The sequence below is a fragment of the Rhinolophus hipposideros genome (genome assembly GCF_964194185.1).
Source record: "Rhinolophus hipposideros genome assembly, chromosome: 15".
NCBI classification, from domain to species: domain Eukaryota; kingdom Metazoa; phylum Chordata; class Mammalia; order Chiroptera; family Rhinolophidae; genus Rhinolophus; species Rhinolophus hipposideros.
The window spans coordinates 64,839,034-64,855,210 of NC_138061.1; the positions used below are offsets into that span (position 1 = coordinate 64,839,034).

Genomic DNA, 16,177 nt, shown 5'->3' on the forward strand with positions numbered 1-16,177 from the left:
GTTTCTTGGAAGGTTTAATATTGTTAAAATAATAATTTCTAAATCAACCTGCAGGTTGAAAAAAAAAAAAGGTTGGCTTTTTCGTTTTTTTTGCAGAAATTGGCTGATTTTAAAATTCATGTGGAAATTCAAGGGATACAGAATAGCCAACAATCTTAAATCGGAGCACTTACTGGTTTCAAAACTTAACTACCAAGCTACAGTAATTAAGACATTGTGGGGTGGCTCTTTAGCTCAGTTGGTTGGAGCACAGTGCTCTTAACAACAAGGTTGCCGATTCAGTCCCCACATGCTCCACTGTGAGCTATGCCCTCCTCAACTACATTGAAACAACTACTTGACTTGGAGCTGATAGGTCCTGGAAAAACACACTTAAAATAAATGAAAGTTAAAAAAAGACATTATGGTGCAGACATAAGCCTAGGTCTACAGAGCAACAAAGTAAAATTTAGGGTCCAGAAATACAACACATTTATAGTCAAGTTTTCAACAAGGGTGCCAAGACAGTCAAAAAAGCTGTTCATCATAATTTTATAGAAACCAAGAGATTTAATTTAATAGGGGCTTCCTCCCACCCCCCAAAAAAGATTAATGTAGTTTGGCCAGGGTCTACTCCCTTAAAAAAAATCTTTGCAAATTTTCATTTTATGAAACAGTACATTTTTATTAACTTGAAAAGCCCCAATGACAAGTAACCATCACATTGTTTTCAAGTGCTTTGCATGTGAATTGATGTACATTTGCTTTCAACCCTCATAGTGCTGTCCTTGTAGTTGACCTCAGCGAAGGGTAAGTTATTGATGAGTAACATGCATGTGTGCTAAGTAATGTTCATTGCAACCTTTTTTTTTAATTTCCTTTTTGTAAATTGTGACCCATTTCTAGATTGAAAGATAATTATTTACCTCAAGTCAAATATCACATTTCTAAAAACCTCAAACCAGAATCTAAATTTAAAACTAAGTCTTTAATTTAAAATCAAGAAACACCCAAAATTTACAAAACAATGTATGATAAATAAATCATGATATCTATTCACAGTTCACTTATTACTGCCCAACAGACCATTTCTGTTTGATTAAGAGTAGATGTGCTTGCTTATTTGTGCAATTTTTGCTGAGAATGTATGCACAAGCCAGAAATCAGTGCAGAGATATGGTTTTCCTAATCAGGGATATATTTGCCAAAGGTCAGTATTTGGCAAAGGGACCTGTCAGTGAGTTGCCCAGTGAGTGTACGACAGAAGCTTTTTCTAACCTTTTTTGTATGGAAAGCTTTGCAAAAATGTATTGGACCGTGTTCTTCATAAGAGTGTATTATATTGCACAGGTAGTCATGTTGTGCTCTTATAGTAGCATTTCCAAACCTAGGATTCTTGAGTGACCTTCAAGAGGTTTGTACCAAATTCTGTGTATGCATTTACTGGAAAGAACAGTTAACACTTTCTAAGATGGTCAAAGGAATTTTGCCCTTAAATAGATGATCCAAACTGCTGTGCTTTTGTTGTTTCTGCTCTTTTTTTTTTTTAATGAATTTGGTCTTACCGGTGTTAAAATGGTGCTTGATAAATAGTAGCAACAGAATGAGTTTTCTCCTTCCAGCCTTATTCTATCAACTGTTACTTCTCATAGCTTTCAATTTTCTTTTCTTCAGAGCTGGCCTTCCTAAACTGTTACATTATTGCTTCAAATTTATCACTAAATAAGGCAAATTATATACAATCTATCAAACTTACATTGAGAAACAGTTCTGAGCGAGAATCCTGCCTTAAGAACTTAATCCCTCCTAAGAACTAATGAGCATAACTATACATGTTGTATATTTCATTTCACTTTGATTTAGGTGCTGTTATTGCAGAAAGTTTTTGTTTGACTAAGTATAGTTTTAGTTAACTTAAGATTTTACTTTCTGTGAAAAATTACTTGAACAAATTCAAAAATATTTTGCAAGTACTGTCTTGAAGGGTTACTTCAAGCTTGCTTTTCATTATTATCTCTTTAGGATACAGATGAGTTCATTTTACCAACTGGAGCTAATAAAACCCGGGGCAGATTTGAACTGGCCTTCTTCACCATTGGAGGATGTTGTATGACAGGTAAGTATAATTTTTTTACGTGTCCTCAATCCAAGTAGTAGTCAAAGTTGCTTAAAATCAAAAGCAATTAGAATATTGCTTTCAGTGTTGTTTTAAGAATCATTCTTTACAGTTTTAATCTATTCCTATTAAATAAAAATGAAAAAGAATCAGAAGTGCAGTTGTTTTTAATACAAAGCCATATTATTTGGATGAATTGTTACTATGATTTACTAGGGGCTGCATTTGGGGCAATGAACGGTCTACGGCTAGGATTGAAGGAAACCCAGAACATGGCCTGGTCCAAACCAAGAAACGTACAGTAAGTCTCATGTAATCATCTGATGTAGTGATGTTTGAATATTAACCTCTACTCTGCCTTGATGAACACAACTTTGAAATTACAAATATTTAGAGTATTGATGTGGTTTTTGATCAATTTTTTTCCTTATTCAAAATAAAAGGAACTAAGGATTCAGATTACTGAATCTAAGCTTTTGAAAGGAGTGATTTTTGAGTCCCTCAGTCAGCTGGTGGCACCCCATCCTGACTTCTTAGATACACCTGTTCTATTCTGTGGGCCTATATAACCTGCTTTTCAAATAGTTCAATTACAAGTACATTATTTGGACTGTTCAGGGTCATGCAGAGGACATGGTAATGAAGAAATAAGCACATCAGAGTGATTGCTAGATCTGCTATTCTTTGACCTGAACTTAAGTTCACTCTCCATTTCTGAAATGGAAAGCTGCAGAAAATTTAATTGAAAGTCCTAGAACTTAGAGATCATTCCGAAAGGAATAAGACAGTCTTCTCCCAGGAAATTGATTTGCAGAGAAGGGATAGTTTAATTTAGAAGATCAGAAAATGCATATATAATGTGTATCTTCACCCTACTTAAGAAATAAACATGACTAGTCCCTGTTGATATGCCCTTAGTAACAATTGTTTAGTCTTGCATGTTTTTGTACTTCATGTGAGTGGAATCAACAGTATATATTCTTCAATGGTGGCTCATAGTTTTGTTTTAGGATACTTTAAACTTCATCTTCATTATTTGTTATTGAGCCAGCAGATGGCAGCAGGTGTGCTAGAATTAGACCTTGGGACTGGACTCCTGAAGGCAGTGTGAAGTTTTTCATATTCCTGTTACTGTGTCAGTCGGTGCCCTTGCTTTACCAGCCCAGATCCTTGAATATCCTTATATTGAATATTTTTTCCTTACTCCAATAACTTTTTTTTAACTTTTTGTATTATGGTGAATTTTGAATATATCCAAATATAGACAAAATAGTACAGTGAACAACTGTGAACCCTAAGCCATCCTCAACAACCATCACCCAGGACCAATTGTATCCCATCCCTTTCTTCCCTTCCATATTATTTTGGAAGGGAATACACATCTCCCCAATGACAGATCATTAAACATCAATTTGAAAGTGGAAGGTCTAGAAAAATAACCTTTGTTTCTTAAAACAATAATAATTTTTTGGAGAGAGTCAAATGGGTTTGCATTTTTTTTAAGTCTTCTGTGCCATTTTTTAATATCATTCTAATTGTCCTAGATAGGGAGACAGCATTTAAAAATGGAAAGAAGATAGGGCTTCGGGCAGACTGATCTATGTAGCTTTAAAGCCTCGTTTTATTACTCACTATTTCGTGATCTTAGGTAAGTTTTCTATACTTTCTGCCTTTAAGGGTTGTTGAGAGATGATTAAAGTGAGAAGTAGGTAAAGAACCAGTAAATGGAGGTATCTTGCCTAGTTGCAACCCAAAGGATTTTACCAGGTTGCAGTGCTACCAGCAATACAATAATGAAAATTCACAGTTTTAAAAGCTTGTTACAAATGAAAAAACAATGTGCTAAACTTAAAATACATTAGTAAATATGTAACATAATTAGAAACAATTACTTCTCCATAAACAACTTTTTAGTGGTAATACAAGTATTTGTTGTTGAGCATTAATTCAAATGAATTCTTTAATTAAATGAATTCTTCCTATTTGTTACTGTAATTCCATAATCTCCAGCAGTAGTCAGCTGTCCGGACAAAACCATTCCTGTGATGGTGTTACACTGCTGGGAGAGTAATGTTCTGTCTTCTTCCTTCAGTTGCCTCCGTCACTGTTCTGGTGGCGTCTAGCACTGGTGACGGCAGAACTGTGCTTCCTTGAGAGTGCGCTAAGCGTTCCTTTTGGCTGCTTAGTTCTAGTCTGGAAGCACACACACAGTATGCTTTCGCTGTGTATTCTATTCGCTTTTTCCCTTTCTTTGAGTATATTTCTTTAATTCAGCTTTATATTCTATAATATTCCATGCTTTGATTCTACTTAATATTCTAAATATATATTCCCCTTTCCCCCAAAAAAAACTTAATTGTAAGCTAGTTTGTCCATTATAATGGCTTTTTTTTTCACACAGATCAGTTTTGTTAACTTCTTTATAAAATACATTCCAGGCTGTCATTCAAAGTCTTTATATGTTCGATATATTTTTAATAATTTTATATATTTAATAAGAAGAATTTTCCCTACTTGTTTCCCAAAAGATTGGAGGTTTTAACCTACCTTCATTTATATTTCTATAAAATAAAAGCCATTCTTACTGAATTCTGAGGAGGTAGTACATTCTTAAATTAAGGTAACTTTGGATATTAGGTTTCTGCTTTTTAAATAACTGCAATCATGGTTTTTCAAATTACTAGAAAAATAATGATTCTAAATACAGATTCTTTTTCTTTCTGCCCTTGTAGAATTTTGAACATGGTGACCAGACAAGGGGCACTTTGGGCTAATACTCTAGGTTCTCTAGGTAAGTAGAGATTTCACTTGAGAATAAATAATTAATGCAAAGAAAGAATGCACACATATCACGGACAGTTTTATCAACCAAAATTCTGGTCCTAGGATAATAAATATTGTTTCAATCCACACTCTAGTGAGTAATGTAGATACCACTCAGGAAAAGACAGTGAACTAGATGACAAAATAATCCCCGATGCTAATACTACCTTGAATACTATCTCTAAATGTTTTAAATCTTTTTAAATAGTACGTACTCTTTTGTCCAAGCAAGACACCAAATAAAATTGTGTTTTAACTAAATGAAATGCAAATAATTTAGGTCCAAGGCCAATGGATTTGTATCTTAGGAAAGGTCCATGATCCTGTAGTGAGATATAATAGGTGGCTCTTGGTCCTATATGAGATCGGCTAGGTTCATCCAGCCCTCTTGCTGTGTTTTCCCAATAGCCCATTCAGCATTCTGTTTACATTGAGTAGATTTCCCAGACTTACTTGCCAGAGTTGAAGTGGGGCCCTTGCAGATAATGAAAACATTTGCAGTTCTAAGCAAGGGGTGATATAGTAGTAGGCAGAGCAAGATGTTTTCATACTATATTTCATACTATATTTTTTATGAATGGTTGATCTTTTCATTACTCGTGACTTAAAATAAACCTACTTGTGGCACTTAGGCCCTAACATCCAAGATTCTTTGTAACTTAGTCGAAAGTCTGAAAATCGTTTTAAATGTGGCAGATTCAGTAAGGGGAAATGCAGACATCTAATTGAAAGATAGAAAAGGCCTCTGTTGACAAGGTAAGATCCTAGCCTTGTCATGAAATTTGGAAGTAGTGCACTTTCACACTGTAAAGTCAAACTCATGTTTGGGATCCTAGTAAATGGCTGTTTCCTTAATGCTGCTCATGCCCCAATTGCCCCCACCCCCGTATACAGTCACCCTATCTTCCTTTGTTCCTATTTGTTCCTATTACCTAGAGTAATCGGCCATCCTGTTCTGCCCGGGACTTCCTTAATTTCAGTACTATGGGTTCGTGTTCCAGGAAACCCTGTCCTGAGCAGACTGGGATGGCCAGTCACCATGTGTGTTCCCTTTGTAATATCGATCATATTACAGTGTTCTGTTCAAGTAAATAAGTTGAAACAGGAAGAAGAGACTTTATAAAACTATAAAAACATCACAACAGAGGAGTTGTAAGACCGAGCTTGGTATAATGTTCAGGGATCAAATGTGGCAATTTTGAGAAAGGGTGAGGAAAAGGATGAATGCATTCGTGGCTAATAGGAATCTCTGCAGGCATAGGAGATCTCGTGAAAACTAAATAGTGTTAGTGTTATAGTTTTTATACATGCAAGAACCAAACCTCATCTTTTTTTAAAGTTATATTTTTCTTAAAATAGAAATACATGTGTGTTTGTTTCTAAATCCAAAGTACAGCTATTATGAATAAAAGTAAAAATTAAAGATATTCTTCCTGGGACTCTCCAGTAAAGTCCAGTAAAGTCTCCAGACTTTCCGTAAATACCTACTATTAATGTTTCTTCTGAATCTTCCCAAGTACCTTCTTTTCAAATCCAGAGTCATACACACGTGCCTGCTTTACAAATTAGTGAACATAGATAGCTCTTCCTCTTTTTTGTTTTAAGTGAGTGTGTATTATTCCATTATATGGAAAGCCCCGTTTTGGATCAGTCCCCTCTTGATGGGCATTTTATTTGTACCCAGGCTTTTGTTTTACAGTGTTTGATCATTCTTTCTTTCTTTGAATACTTATAGAATGGTATCTGTAGGATACACTTATCTAAATAGAATTTTCATACTGACTTGCAGTCCCTTTTTTATTACTGATCAGTTCCATTTCCCCTGTAGCTTTGCTCTATAGTGCATTTGGCGTCATCATTGAGAAAACACGAGGTGCCGAAGATGACCTCAATACAGTAGCAGCTGGAACCATGACAGGCATGTTGTATAAATGCACAGGTAGGTTCTGTTGAATGGAGAGCTGTTTCTTAGTATACTTGAAGTATGTGTTTTATCCATAGTTTCCAAAGCAAACTACTCTTTTTTTTTTTCTTTTTTTTTCTTTTGTAGTATAATCTAGTATTCTCTGAAACCTTGTGGTTGTTTTGGGTTTTGTTTTATGATTTTTTAAAAATTTTGGTAAAATACATATAAAATTCACCATCTGAACCATTTTTCAAGTGTACAGTTCCACAATGTTAAGTATTATTTACACTGTTGTGCAACCAGTCTCCAGAACTTTTCTTCATCTTCTAAAACTGAAACTACCCATTAAACAGTTCTCCATTTCACCTTTCCTTCAGCCCCTTGGCAAACACCAAATTGCTTTCTATCTCTATGAAATTGACTACTCTGGTAGGTACCTTATGTAAGTGGAATCATACAATATTTGTATTTTTGTGACTGGCTAATTTCATTTAGCATAATGTCCTCAAGGCTCATCCATGTTGTAGCATGTGTCACAATTTCCTTTCTAAGACTGAAGTAGTACTCCATTGCACATATATGCCACATTTTATTTATCCATCTATCTTTCATGGACACTTGGGTTGCTTCCACCTTTGGCTACTGTGAATAATATTGTTAATGAACGAACATAGGTAACTAATATTCAGTTTTGAGAAAATAAAGCCCTAAGAGTTGAACCAAAATGATCTGGATGAAGTTCAGATACCAAATTCTCCTCTAAAGTGAGGGAAGAAATTAACATTCACTGAATTATGATTATGCTCTCAGCAATAAGCACTTAACTTGTGTAATTTAAAACTCTGTGAAGAGATAATCACACCCCAATTTTATAAATGAGCACACTACTAAGGCGACCTCTTTCAAAATGTCGTATAACTAGTGATAACTCCAAATTTGTCAGCACATTTCTGTTTAAAATGGTTTAATTAAACTGCATATGTCCTGTACTCCTACCTCTGAAAAGTACTTTTGTTTGATTGTTTTATTATGTATTAGACACTTGATTAACTGAGCAATTGTTTTTTAGTAATTCCTCCACCGTCAAATAGCATTTTTGCTTTATTTTTACTAGAAAGAAATGAGAGAAGTTTCAACAGGATTACAAAGTTAAAGCTTTCCTGACATATCCAAGAGTAAGGTAATAGGTTGCATTTGGACTTTTATTCCTAAGAGTTCACAAAACTTCTTGCAGCACGTGTAGTTGTATTTACACACAAACAGAGCTCCCAGGTAGAATAAGACAGTAAATACATTTTATGTTCATGTAAACATTACCTTGGCATAGAAAAACCTTGTTAAAAACCTAAAAGTACTTTCACATTGAAAATCTGTAGTATCAGACAAACAAATTTAAAATTTTAATTGGCAGTGACACTCAGTCAGCAAGAGTTTGGTTGACGCAAACTGTATTTGAAAAGATCAAATTAATATTTTAAAACCAGGAGATTTCACACAAACATCTGGAATTCCAGCTTTTTTCAAGTGAGTGGGAGACACCAAGCTCCCACTGTGTGTTGTCATGTGGCTGGCGCTGGGGGTGGGGGTGAGGGGGTTCTGCCATGGGGACAGGCACCGAAGCTCCAGCTCAGTGCTCACCATTCCTGTGTTCTTACTCACGGAAAGCCCTATGGCATAGCCTGTGTTGCGGGCAGTCCTGAATGTAAGAACTGATTGGTCCTCTGGTTTAAGACGTGTGCATATTTAAAAGATAGGAAGGGAAAGGCTGAATACTTGATATTATCAAAAGACATGAGAGCCTAGCTTTCTGTGTCAAGGATTTCCTTGCCGTAATGGCATTTATAACAGCCAGGGACACCTCCAACATAAATTACGGAAGAAAAGGTCCTTGGCTCAGACGAGAAAAAGGAAAAAGAATATCCGTGAATCCTGTGTCGGGTGACAAGCTGGTTGCAGTTTCCCTTGCAGTGTGGAGCACAGAGGAAGTAAATCGTCCTCCGACCCAGAATTCCGACATTGCTTCACAGCCCTGGCTCACACACCAAAGTCAGCCTGACAAGAAATCAGTGTGTCTTACTGATGTCTGCTTTGGAATAAACTTAAGAAGACAGAGCACAGAATTGTGAAGTTTGTGTGGCAGGAATACAGATATAACTTCAACTTCCAGATTTGGAAAAGAGTTCAGGCACTCTTAGTGTAGACCCAGCATAAACTGTTAAGGAACAAAGTTTACATTTAGGAAATGGCTAATTCCTGCCAACCTGAAATATTTCCAACTCCAACATGCTCTTCAGAAACAGATTTTTTTTTTTAAAGGAAGAACTTTAGAACGAAAGCAGTATGACTCAGGTATGCAGCTACTGTAGTAGAAAGAAAAATCATGAAGAAAAATACATGAGAAAATAGGTAGTTGTCAGACCAAAGAGAGGCTAACTTTTAAAATAATAATTCTAATATGATTTTAGTTCCTAATGCTTATTTAATGAGCCATGGAACTCTTTTCCAGAGGGTGTGAGATGTCATTAGATTCCCTGTGGCACATGAAAATCTGTTTAATGACCAGTATTCTACCAGGACAAAGACAGTTGTAGTTCTGCTATCGTCCTTAGAAATGTGTAAGAGGCCTGGTCATTTCATCTTCAGAAAACAAGTCCTCAGGAACCAAAACATGGGCGCCCCCTTTCCACTCACAAAAACTCCCTGACCTGTTAATCCTATTCCTTCTATAAGAAAGTCATCTTATAAAAAGCAAATTAAGTAAAAGTAAAAAGACACACATGTCCAGTTTATCAAACTAAGCAATTATCAGGGTTATTGTTAAAAGGTCCTGTTTACCTATGAATGCCAGGCTTTCGACATTAAATTGTATGTGCCAGAAAGAGCCTTTTGGTATCTTTTTTATGTCTGTTACTGACGTCAACATCCTCCCAGTAAATAAAAATGCAGTAAATAAAAATAAAAAAAAACATCATAGGCAAGGGGTTAGCTGCCATAATATATAAAACATTTCAACAAATTCCTTAAACCAATAACCGAATAAAAAAATGGAGTAAGCACATGACACAACACTTAAGAGAAAAATACACATGACTACTAAACAGTAGAGGTTGCTCGGTCTCACAAGCAGCCAGGGAAAAATCAAAATAAATGAGTGTTTTTCACCAAATGGCTTAGAAGTGATGGTAGATGACTCTTACTATCAGCAAAAGATAAACAAGCACTTTCAGGGCAGTTCGGCATTATTGATGCTTTCAATATGAAGATTCTTTGCTCAAGTCATCTGACATTCGGCAGGTTACTCTGCAGCAAACTGGCATCCAGGCAAAATTGCACCGGGGTGTTTGCGACAGGCTTTCCGGTGAAGGTGGTACTTGAACATAGACAGATGAGGACTCATGTGACAAGTGTGGAGGGAGGGACTGAGGTGACGGTGACAGCGGGAGTTGAAAGACAGTGGGAAGAGCAGCAGAATCCGGACTCGTACATGTCACCAGGGACCAGATGGTGGAGAAGACAGCTGCATGGCCCACTGTGAAGGGGCTGCTCTCCTGGATATTCGTTCTTACCTCCTGAGTACTGCATTTCCATTTACTTCTAAGCCTTAAATTGTAACTCCCGGAGTTAAACTTCCACCTTTCTCCTGAATACAGAGTTTACATGAAGAGATGTTCACTCAAGGTTGATAAACCCTCTAAATCTTCCATAAGATTCTCAAAGGGCTCTGGGACATTCCCTACCACCCACAGAAAAGCAACCACCAAAAGACTAAGAATCTAGTAAAAGATAGCCCTAAAAGTACACAGTAATGTAGGGAGTGAGAAACAACTGAGATATTTTAGTGGGTTCACTCTTGCGTGGAAGAACAGGGATTGCAGGGAAAAGGTGGATGGGACAGTGGTGAGAGAAGCCCAGTGAAGTTAGCTGCTTTGATTCCAAAGCAAAGAAAGGATAAACCTTTCTGTCTTTCTCTCACCATCCCCTCATTTCATCAGTTGTGAAGTTTACCACCTATCACCTGAGTGAAGGCCTTGATCACAAGCCCTAAACTTGTGTAACAATATTTTTCATTGACCGTTTTCACTTTAGGCTTCTACCTCGATTCCATCTTACGTATTCACTATTTTTAGCTTAATCTTCCTCAAGGATGGTTCTAAATCTGATAACTCCTGTCCAAAAACCTTCAGTGGTGACACGGTGTCTTTCAACCTAAGTTGCAACTTCTCACCCGTCTTCCATCCTGTGATCCTAATCTATCTTTCCAAACTTGTCTCTCCTACCTTCCTTATTCCTGTCAGATGACCAGACAGATCAATTTGAAACCCAGTCCATCCTTAAGGCCCAGTTCAACTGTTATTCCTTCCCCCTTTCAAGACATTTCCCTCATTGCTCTTTTCTCTATCCTGGAGGCGATGTGGTGTGCTGAAAGAGACCGTAGGCTTTGGAGTCAGGCTGGGCTTGACTGGCACTAGATCACTAAACGACTGTGTGAAAAAGACAGTAACTTGTCTGAATTTCCGTTTCTTTGCCTGTAAAACAAGAAGGACCTCTGTTCCCATCATAGACTTGTAAACAAGATAACCCATATAAAACTAGTGACTTCCTTTCTGCCTTAAGCACAGTTTGTACAATTCTTACAAGACTTAACAGTTTTCCTAGAAAAATCAAGAAATAGCAAGATAATCATGTTCTTTAGAAACATGAAGATTATGAGCAAAGAATTAAAGTGGTTGCCTTTGGGACCTGGGAAGCAGGGGGAGGTAGGGAGGGTGGGGATTAGTACCAGACTTGTGCATCACTGAAATCTCTTAGTACTGTATTGACTTAAAATTTATGTATATGGGCTACTTTGGTTAAAAAAAAGAAAAAAGGTATGCGAATCTGTATCAACATAATAAATTAGGCAGGTTGGGAGGGGAGTGGGGGGTTACTGGTTAGTGGGTACAAAGGTTCTCTGGAGACGGTGGTGGTGATGGCAGCACAGCAGTGCCAGCGTCCTTAATGCCACTGAACTGTACACTAAAACATGGTAAATTTTGTTATGTGTATTTTACCACAGTTTTTAAAAATAATTTTTTAAAGTTAAAGAGTGCACAAACCTTTTGAATGGTGTTCAGTAGCCATCTCAGGATACACCAGGGGCCACGGCGCCTGCAGGCTAAGAGTGTGTTTTATGTTTTTTAAGGTACATTTGAAATGATTATTTAAGTCACAGCCTTTGGTCCCTCAAAGCCTGATAATACTTATTTTCTGGTCATTTTAAGAAAAATTTGCTGATTCCTACTCTCAAGTAATTGTCAATTCAGTGTGTGAACTCTGCCTCTGACTAGCTCCCTGCCCCACAAACAAGGCATTTAAATATTCTGGGCCTCATTTCCCCATGTTTAGAAGAGCTAATATGTGCCCTTACTGGACTGAAGATAAAACTGGGAAGCACATCACATGGTTGTTGTGCTTTATAGAGACTGACTGACCGTTGGCCTTACTTGGTTACTCTGTGTTCAAAGCAGGTGTGTTTGCTAATCAACTTCCTGTGCTTAGTTAGAAGTTCTTTGATTACAGAAAGCCCAAAACCACTGTGTCCTCAGAAGGTTTAACAGATCAGCCAGTCGGAAAATCCTGGAATTAATGGAAAGTTAAAACTAAAACATGGCTGGAATGTGGTTAAAGCTACCCTTGAGTCAGGATGAACTGCTTAGAAAGTCAAACAGCATATTTTTGGTATCTTCTTGCTGCAAATAACTTTTTTCTAGCCTTTAAAAAAGCAACAGTTGATTTGAACTAAATTTGTTTCATTGTGGTGAGAAGATAGAAAGCTTTCTGGGGGATGAATTATTCTTAATGAACACTTAATAACCACGCATGTCCCCAGTATCTGAAAGCCTTCTGGTTCCATTTCATTTTGTTACCCCAGTGCCTATACCCCGAAGATTTATTTGAGAGCTGAAAACCAGTGTGAAAAGCATTCCAAAAGGGCTCAGTAGAAAACATGTTCTTAGGACACTGAAAGCAAAGGGCTGACTGGCAGGAATAGTTTGTAGCTAATTCCAAACCAGTAGGCAGACATCAGAGTCCTGTGGATCTGTAAATCTACTAAAGGTTCTACTAAGGGAGTTGATCTGAAGTTGATGTTTGGTCCCAGGAAATAGTATCTGCAAAAAGTGTGCTTTCGATTACCTGCCTTCCATCATTTTTCTATTAATAAATAGCAGCGAGGCCACCTTAGCTTTTGCTTTGTTGATTCAGAATGGGTTAGAGTATTTACAAAATCTTTGTAACCTTGAAAGAACCCTCATTACACTCACAAGTTTAGGTCTACCATGTTTCCCCGAAAGTAAGACCTAGCCAGACCATCAGCTCTAATACGTCTTTTGGAGCAAAAATTATATGAGACCCGGTCTTATTTTAATATAAGACTGGGTATGATATATAATACCAGGTTTTATATAATACAGTATAATACCGGGTCTTATATGATTGGGTCTTACATAAGATCAGGTTTAATAAATATGTATAGTATAACATACAATATATAATACAATGTAATATAATATATTAATATAATAAAGACTGTGTCTTATATAAGACCCGGTCTTATATTAATTTTGCACCAGAAGACGCATTAGAGCTGATGGGCCGGCTAGGTCTTATTTTCAGGGAAACACGGTAATAACGAAGCCATCATAATGCTACTGCAGATAGCTTAGCCTGTATTCCCCTATACTTGGTAGTTTTCCGTTTTCAGAAATTTGGTTTAATTATAGTTCACTTTCAGCCCATGCAACTTTTTATTGACTTACTCATCAAAGGTATGAGGTAGATCCTTATTAGAGTGTTCTAAATGAGCAGATTGAATATACATTGCTTTTATGTTTGAACCACATTGAATACAGTTCCAAGTTCAACTGCCACACGTAGTCTTAACTATGGCAGAATGATATGAAAAGATGATGGGGACCTGAAGATACATCCCATTTACTGAAGTACTTTTAATGTTTCTGATCCCCCTCCCACATATTTGACAGCTATTTATAGATGATGGGTGCAATTTCTGTTTCAGTCTGTTGAAGAGAGATTATTAGGGCATCTCATAGTGGAAGCAGGTAGGCTATCAGAACGCTTCAGACTGGAGGCACTCTTGGAGGGAGTGGCCCTTTAATCTATCAGCTGAAGCCACCTGGCAGGACATTCGCTGCAGAAATGATTGGTCTGAAGGGTTCTGACTCAGCAACATCACTGACTTTCACAGAATTTACTGGCTTGTCACCAAAGCGCCTCTAGTAAGGTAACAACTGGACGACAGCTCCGTTCCACCTTTGCCTTCCTAATAACACCACTTGAGACAGACTCCACAGGTACAAGATGCTTGAAGTTTATAGTCCTGATGTTTGTGAAAGGGGAAGAGAACATCAAGCACTTAAAAACTTCTTTGGGTGATCCCATTCCTATTAGACTTGGGGACTATTTTCAGATAACTGATTGAAACAAACATTTTTGTTTCTCCATTTCAAAATATGTTAGCACTCCTTTTCCAGATGAAAACTATTCTTTTGTTGTTAAGCAACAGTCCAAACTCTAATCCTTGAATGTTTGTCAACTAGTGTGTGGACACTGAATGCTTCGTTGCTCATTAGTAAGGTTGTCTGCTGCAGCAGTGTAGGAAACGGGAGCGGGGGGGGGGGGGGGGGGGGGGGGGGGAGGTGCTTCATCAGCATCTAACTCCAAGCTTGATTACAGCCGCCTTATCACCTCGTCGTAGTCTTCAGTGAGTGTTGGAGGACCTGTGCAGTCCAGAGGGTGTTGCCTTGTTTTCATCATAGCTTTATTATCAGTTGACAGTGCCAGGGGAGTCTAAACTGTATGACTCACAGGCAATTACTGATTTGCTGGGGCTTGAAAAGCTTATTTTCTGAGTGTTATGTTCTCCCCAAGCCAGATTGGGGGAGAAAAAAAATGTTAACGCTGATGGTCTTAAGTACAAATTGTGACATTAAAAGTAAAATAGGTTTTAAATATGGAAATACAGTGTGTGTATTGACAAGTTTATTCAGAGAATTTCTCGTGAACTGTAGTCTTGGTTTTTTATTTTAAAAGATTCTCGTTTTGGGGATGGAGTATTTATAAACATGTATGTGTCAATTTTATGATGCTCTTACTTAACCCTTTGATGCTGGGACATTGTGCCATATGGGTCTGGTTTGCTCTCTCCCAGGTGGTCTCCGAGGGGTGGCACGCGGTGGCCTGGCAGGACTGACGCTCACCAGCCTCTACGCACTGTATAACAACTGGGAGCATATGAAAGGCTCTGTGCTGCAGCCGTCACTCTGAAGACTTCGCCAGTTGAATAGAGGACACTTGAGTAGTCATCCACACCACTACCAGTCAGTCTGGAGTTACTCTTTTACCTACTTTGAAAACGTGTGGAGATGCCGATTTGCCGTGATGAGGATCATGGATGGTGACCAGGACTGGCTCACGGCTGAAGCCAAAACCCGCTAGTGACTGAGTAATATGGCTCTCTTCTCCTCTGGAGAACCTGCACCTGTTCTCGCTCCCACCCTTGAACTGGAAAAGCACTCACTCCCATAATTCAGGTCATGCTTGTTGTCAGTACAGTCACCACATTTGTTCATTTCATGATCCAAACTCTCAAATTGTCCTGTATTCCCAATAAAGGGTGAAAACAACCAAAGTCCTAACTCCAGTGTAAACATAGTGGCCTCTATTTAAAAGCATCTTTCTGGGTATAAAATGAAAGTTACTGTTAGTATCTTTTTCTGCCCCAACTAAATAAATTAAAACATGTTTTCATGTTTGTGTTGAAATGAAGAGGATACTGGCGACATTAACAGGTTAAAATTTTTCTCCATCAAAGTTGACATTAAACAACCTCAAATATTTCAGGTTAACCATTATACCATTAGTGTGCTAGAACAGTCTGTGCTTAATCCTGTATGCATTAACTCATCTCCTTACTGGGGATAATTAGAAAAAAAGATGAAATAGACTAGAGCTTTAAGATTTTAAAGGAAGCTTTGGGAAAGTTAAAGGAAATAAGGCAAGTTATTTCTCAGTCTGTTTTCTCATCTATGGAATAAAACTGCACTGCACATTACACATACAAATACTGAACAACTGGTGATTATTACGATTGGAAAGAGTAAAGTAGGGCCTTTTTGGATGCATCTAGTAAGAAGGAATTGGGCAGAAAAGCACTGAACTTTACCTGAGGTCCTCTAGTAAAAACAAAGTTTAATTATTTCATCTGCAACAGAGATTAAAAATTAAAAGTAGATGTGAAGAGTCTGCAACAAAAGACTGAAAGTTATTAATAACACCTATTCTTTGCTAATTTA

At 37.5% G+C, this 16,177-nt stretch overlaps 1 protein-coding gene across 1 annotated transcript in view; it reads left to right on the forward strand.

Annotated features, from left to right (window-relative positions):
- The window catches only part of LOC308508481 (mitochondrial import inner membrane translocase subunit Tim23), a 34,512-nt gene extending 18,880 nt beyond the window's left edge, over positions 1-15,632 (forward strand). Inside the window, exons 3-7 of the mRNA XM_081075228.1 lie at positions 2,002-2,095; positions 2,312-2,396; positions 4,828-4,886; positions 6,747-6,857; positions 15,034-15,632. Of these exons, the coding sequence (XP_080931354.1) occupies positions 2,002-2,095; positions 2,312-2,396; positions 4,828-4,886; positions 6,747-6,857; positions 15,034-15,149 (465 nt within the window). The 3' untranslated portion in view covers positions 15,150-15,632. The remainder of the gene's footprint in view (positions 1-2,001; positions 2,096-2,311; positions 2,397-4,827; positions 4,887-6,746; positions 6,858-15,033) is intronic.
- Positions 15,633-16,177: the final 545 nt, after the last annotated feature.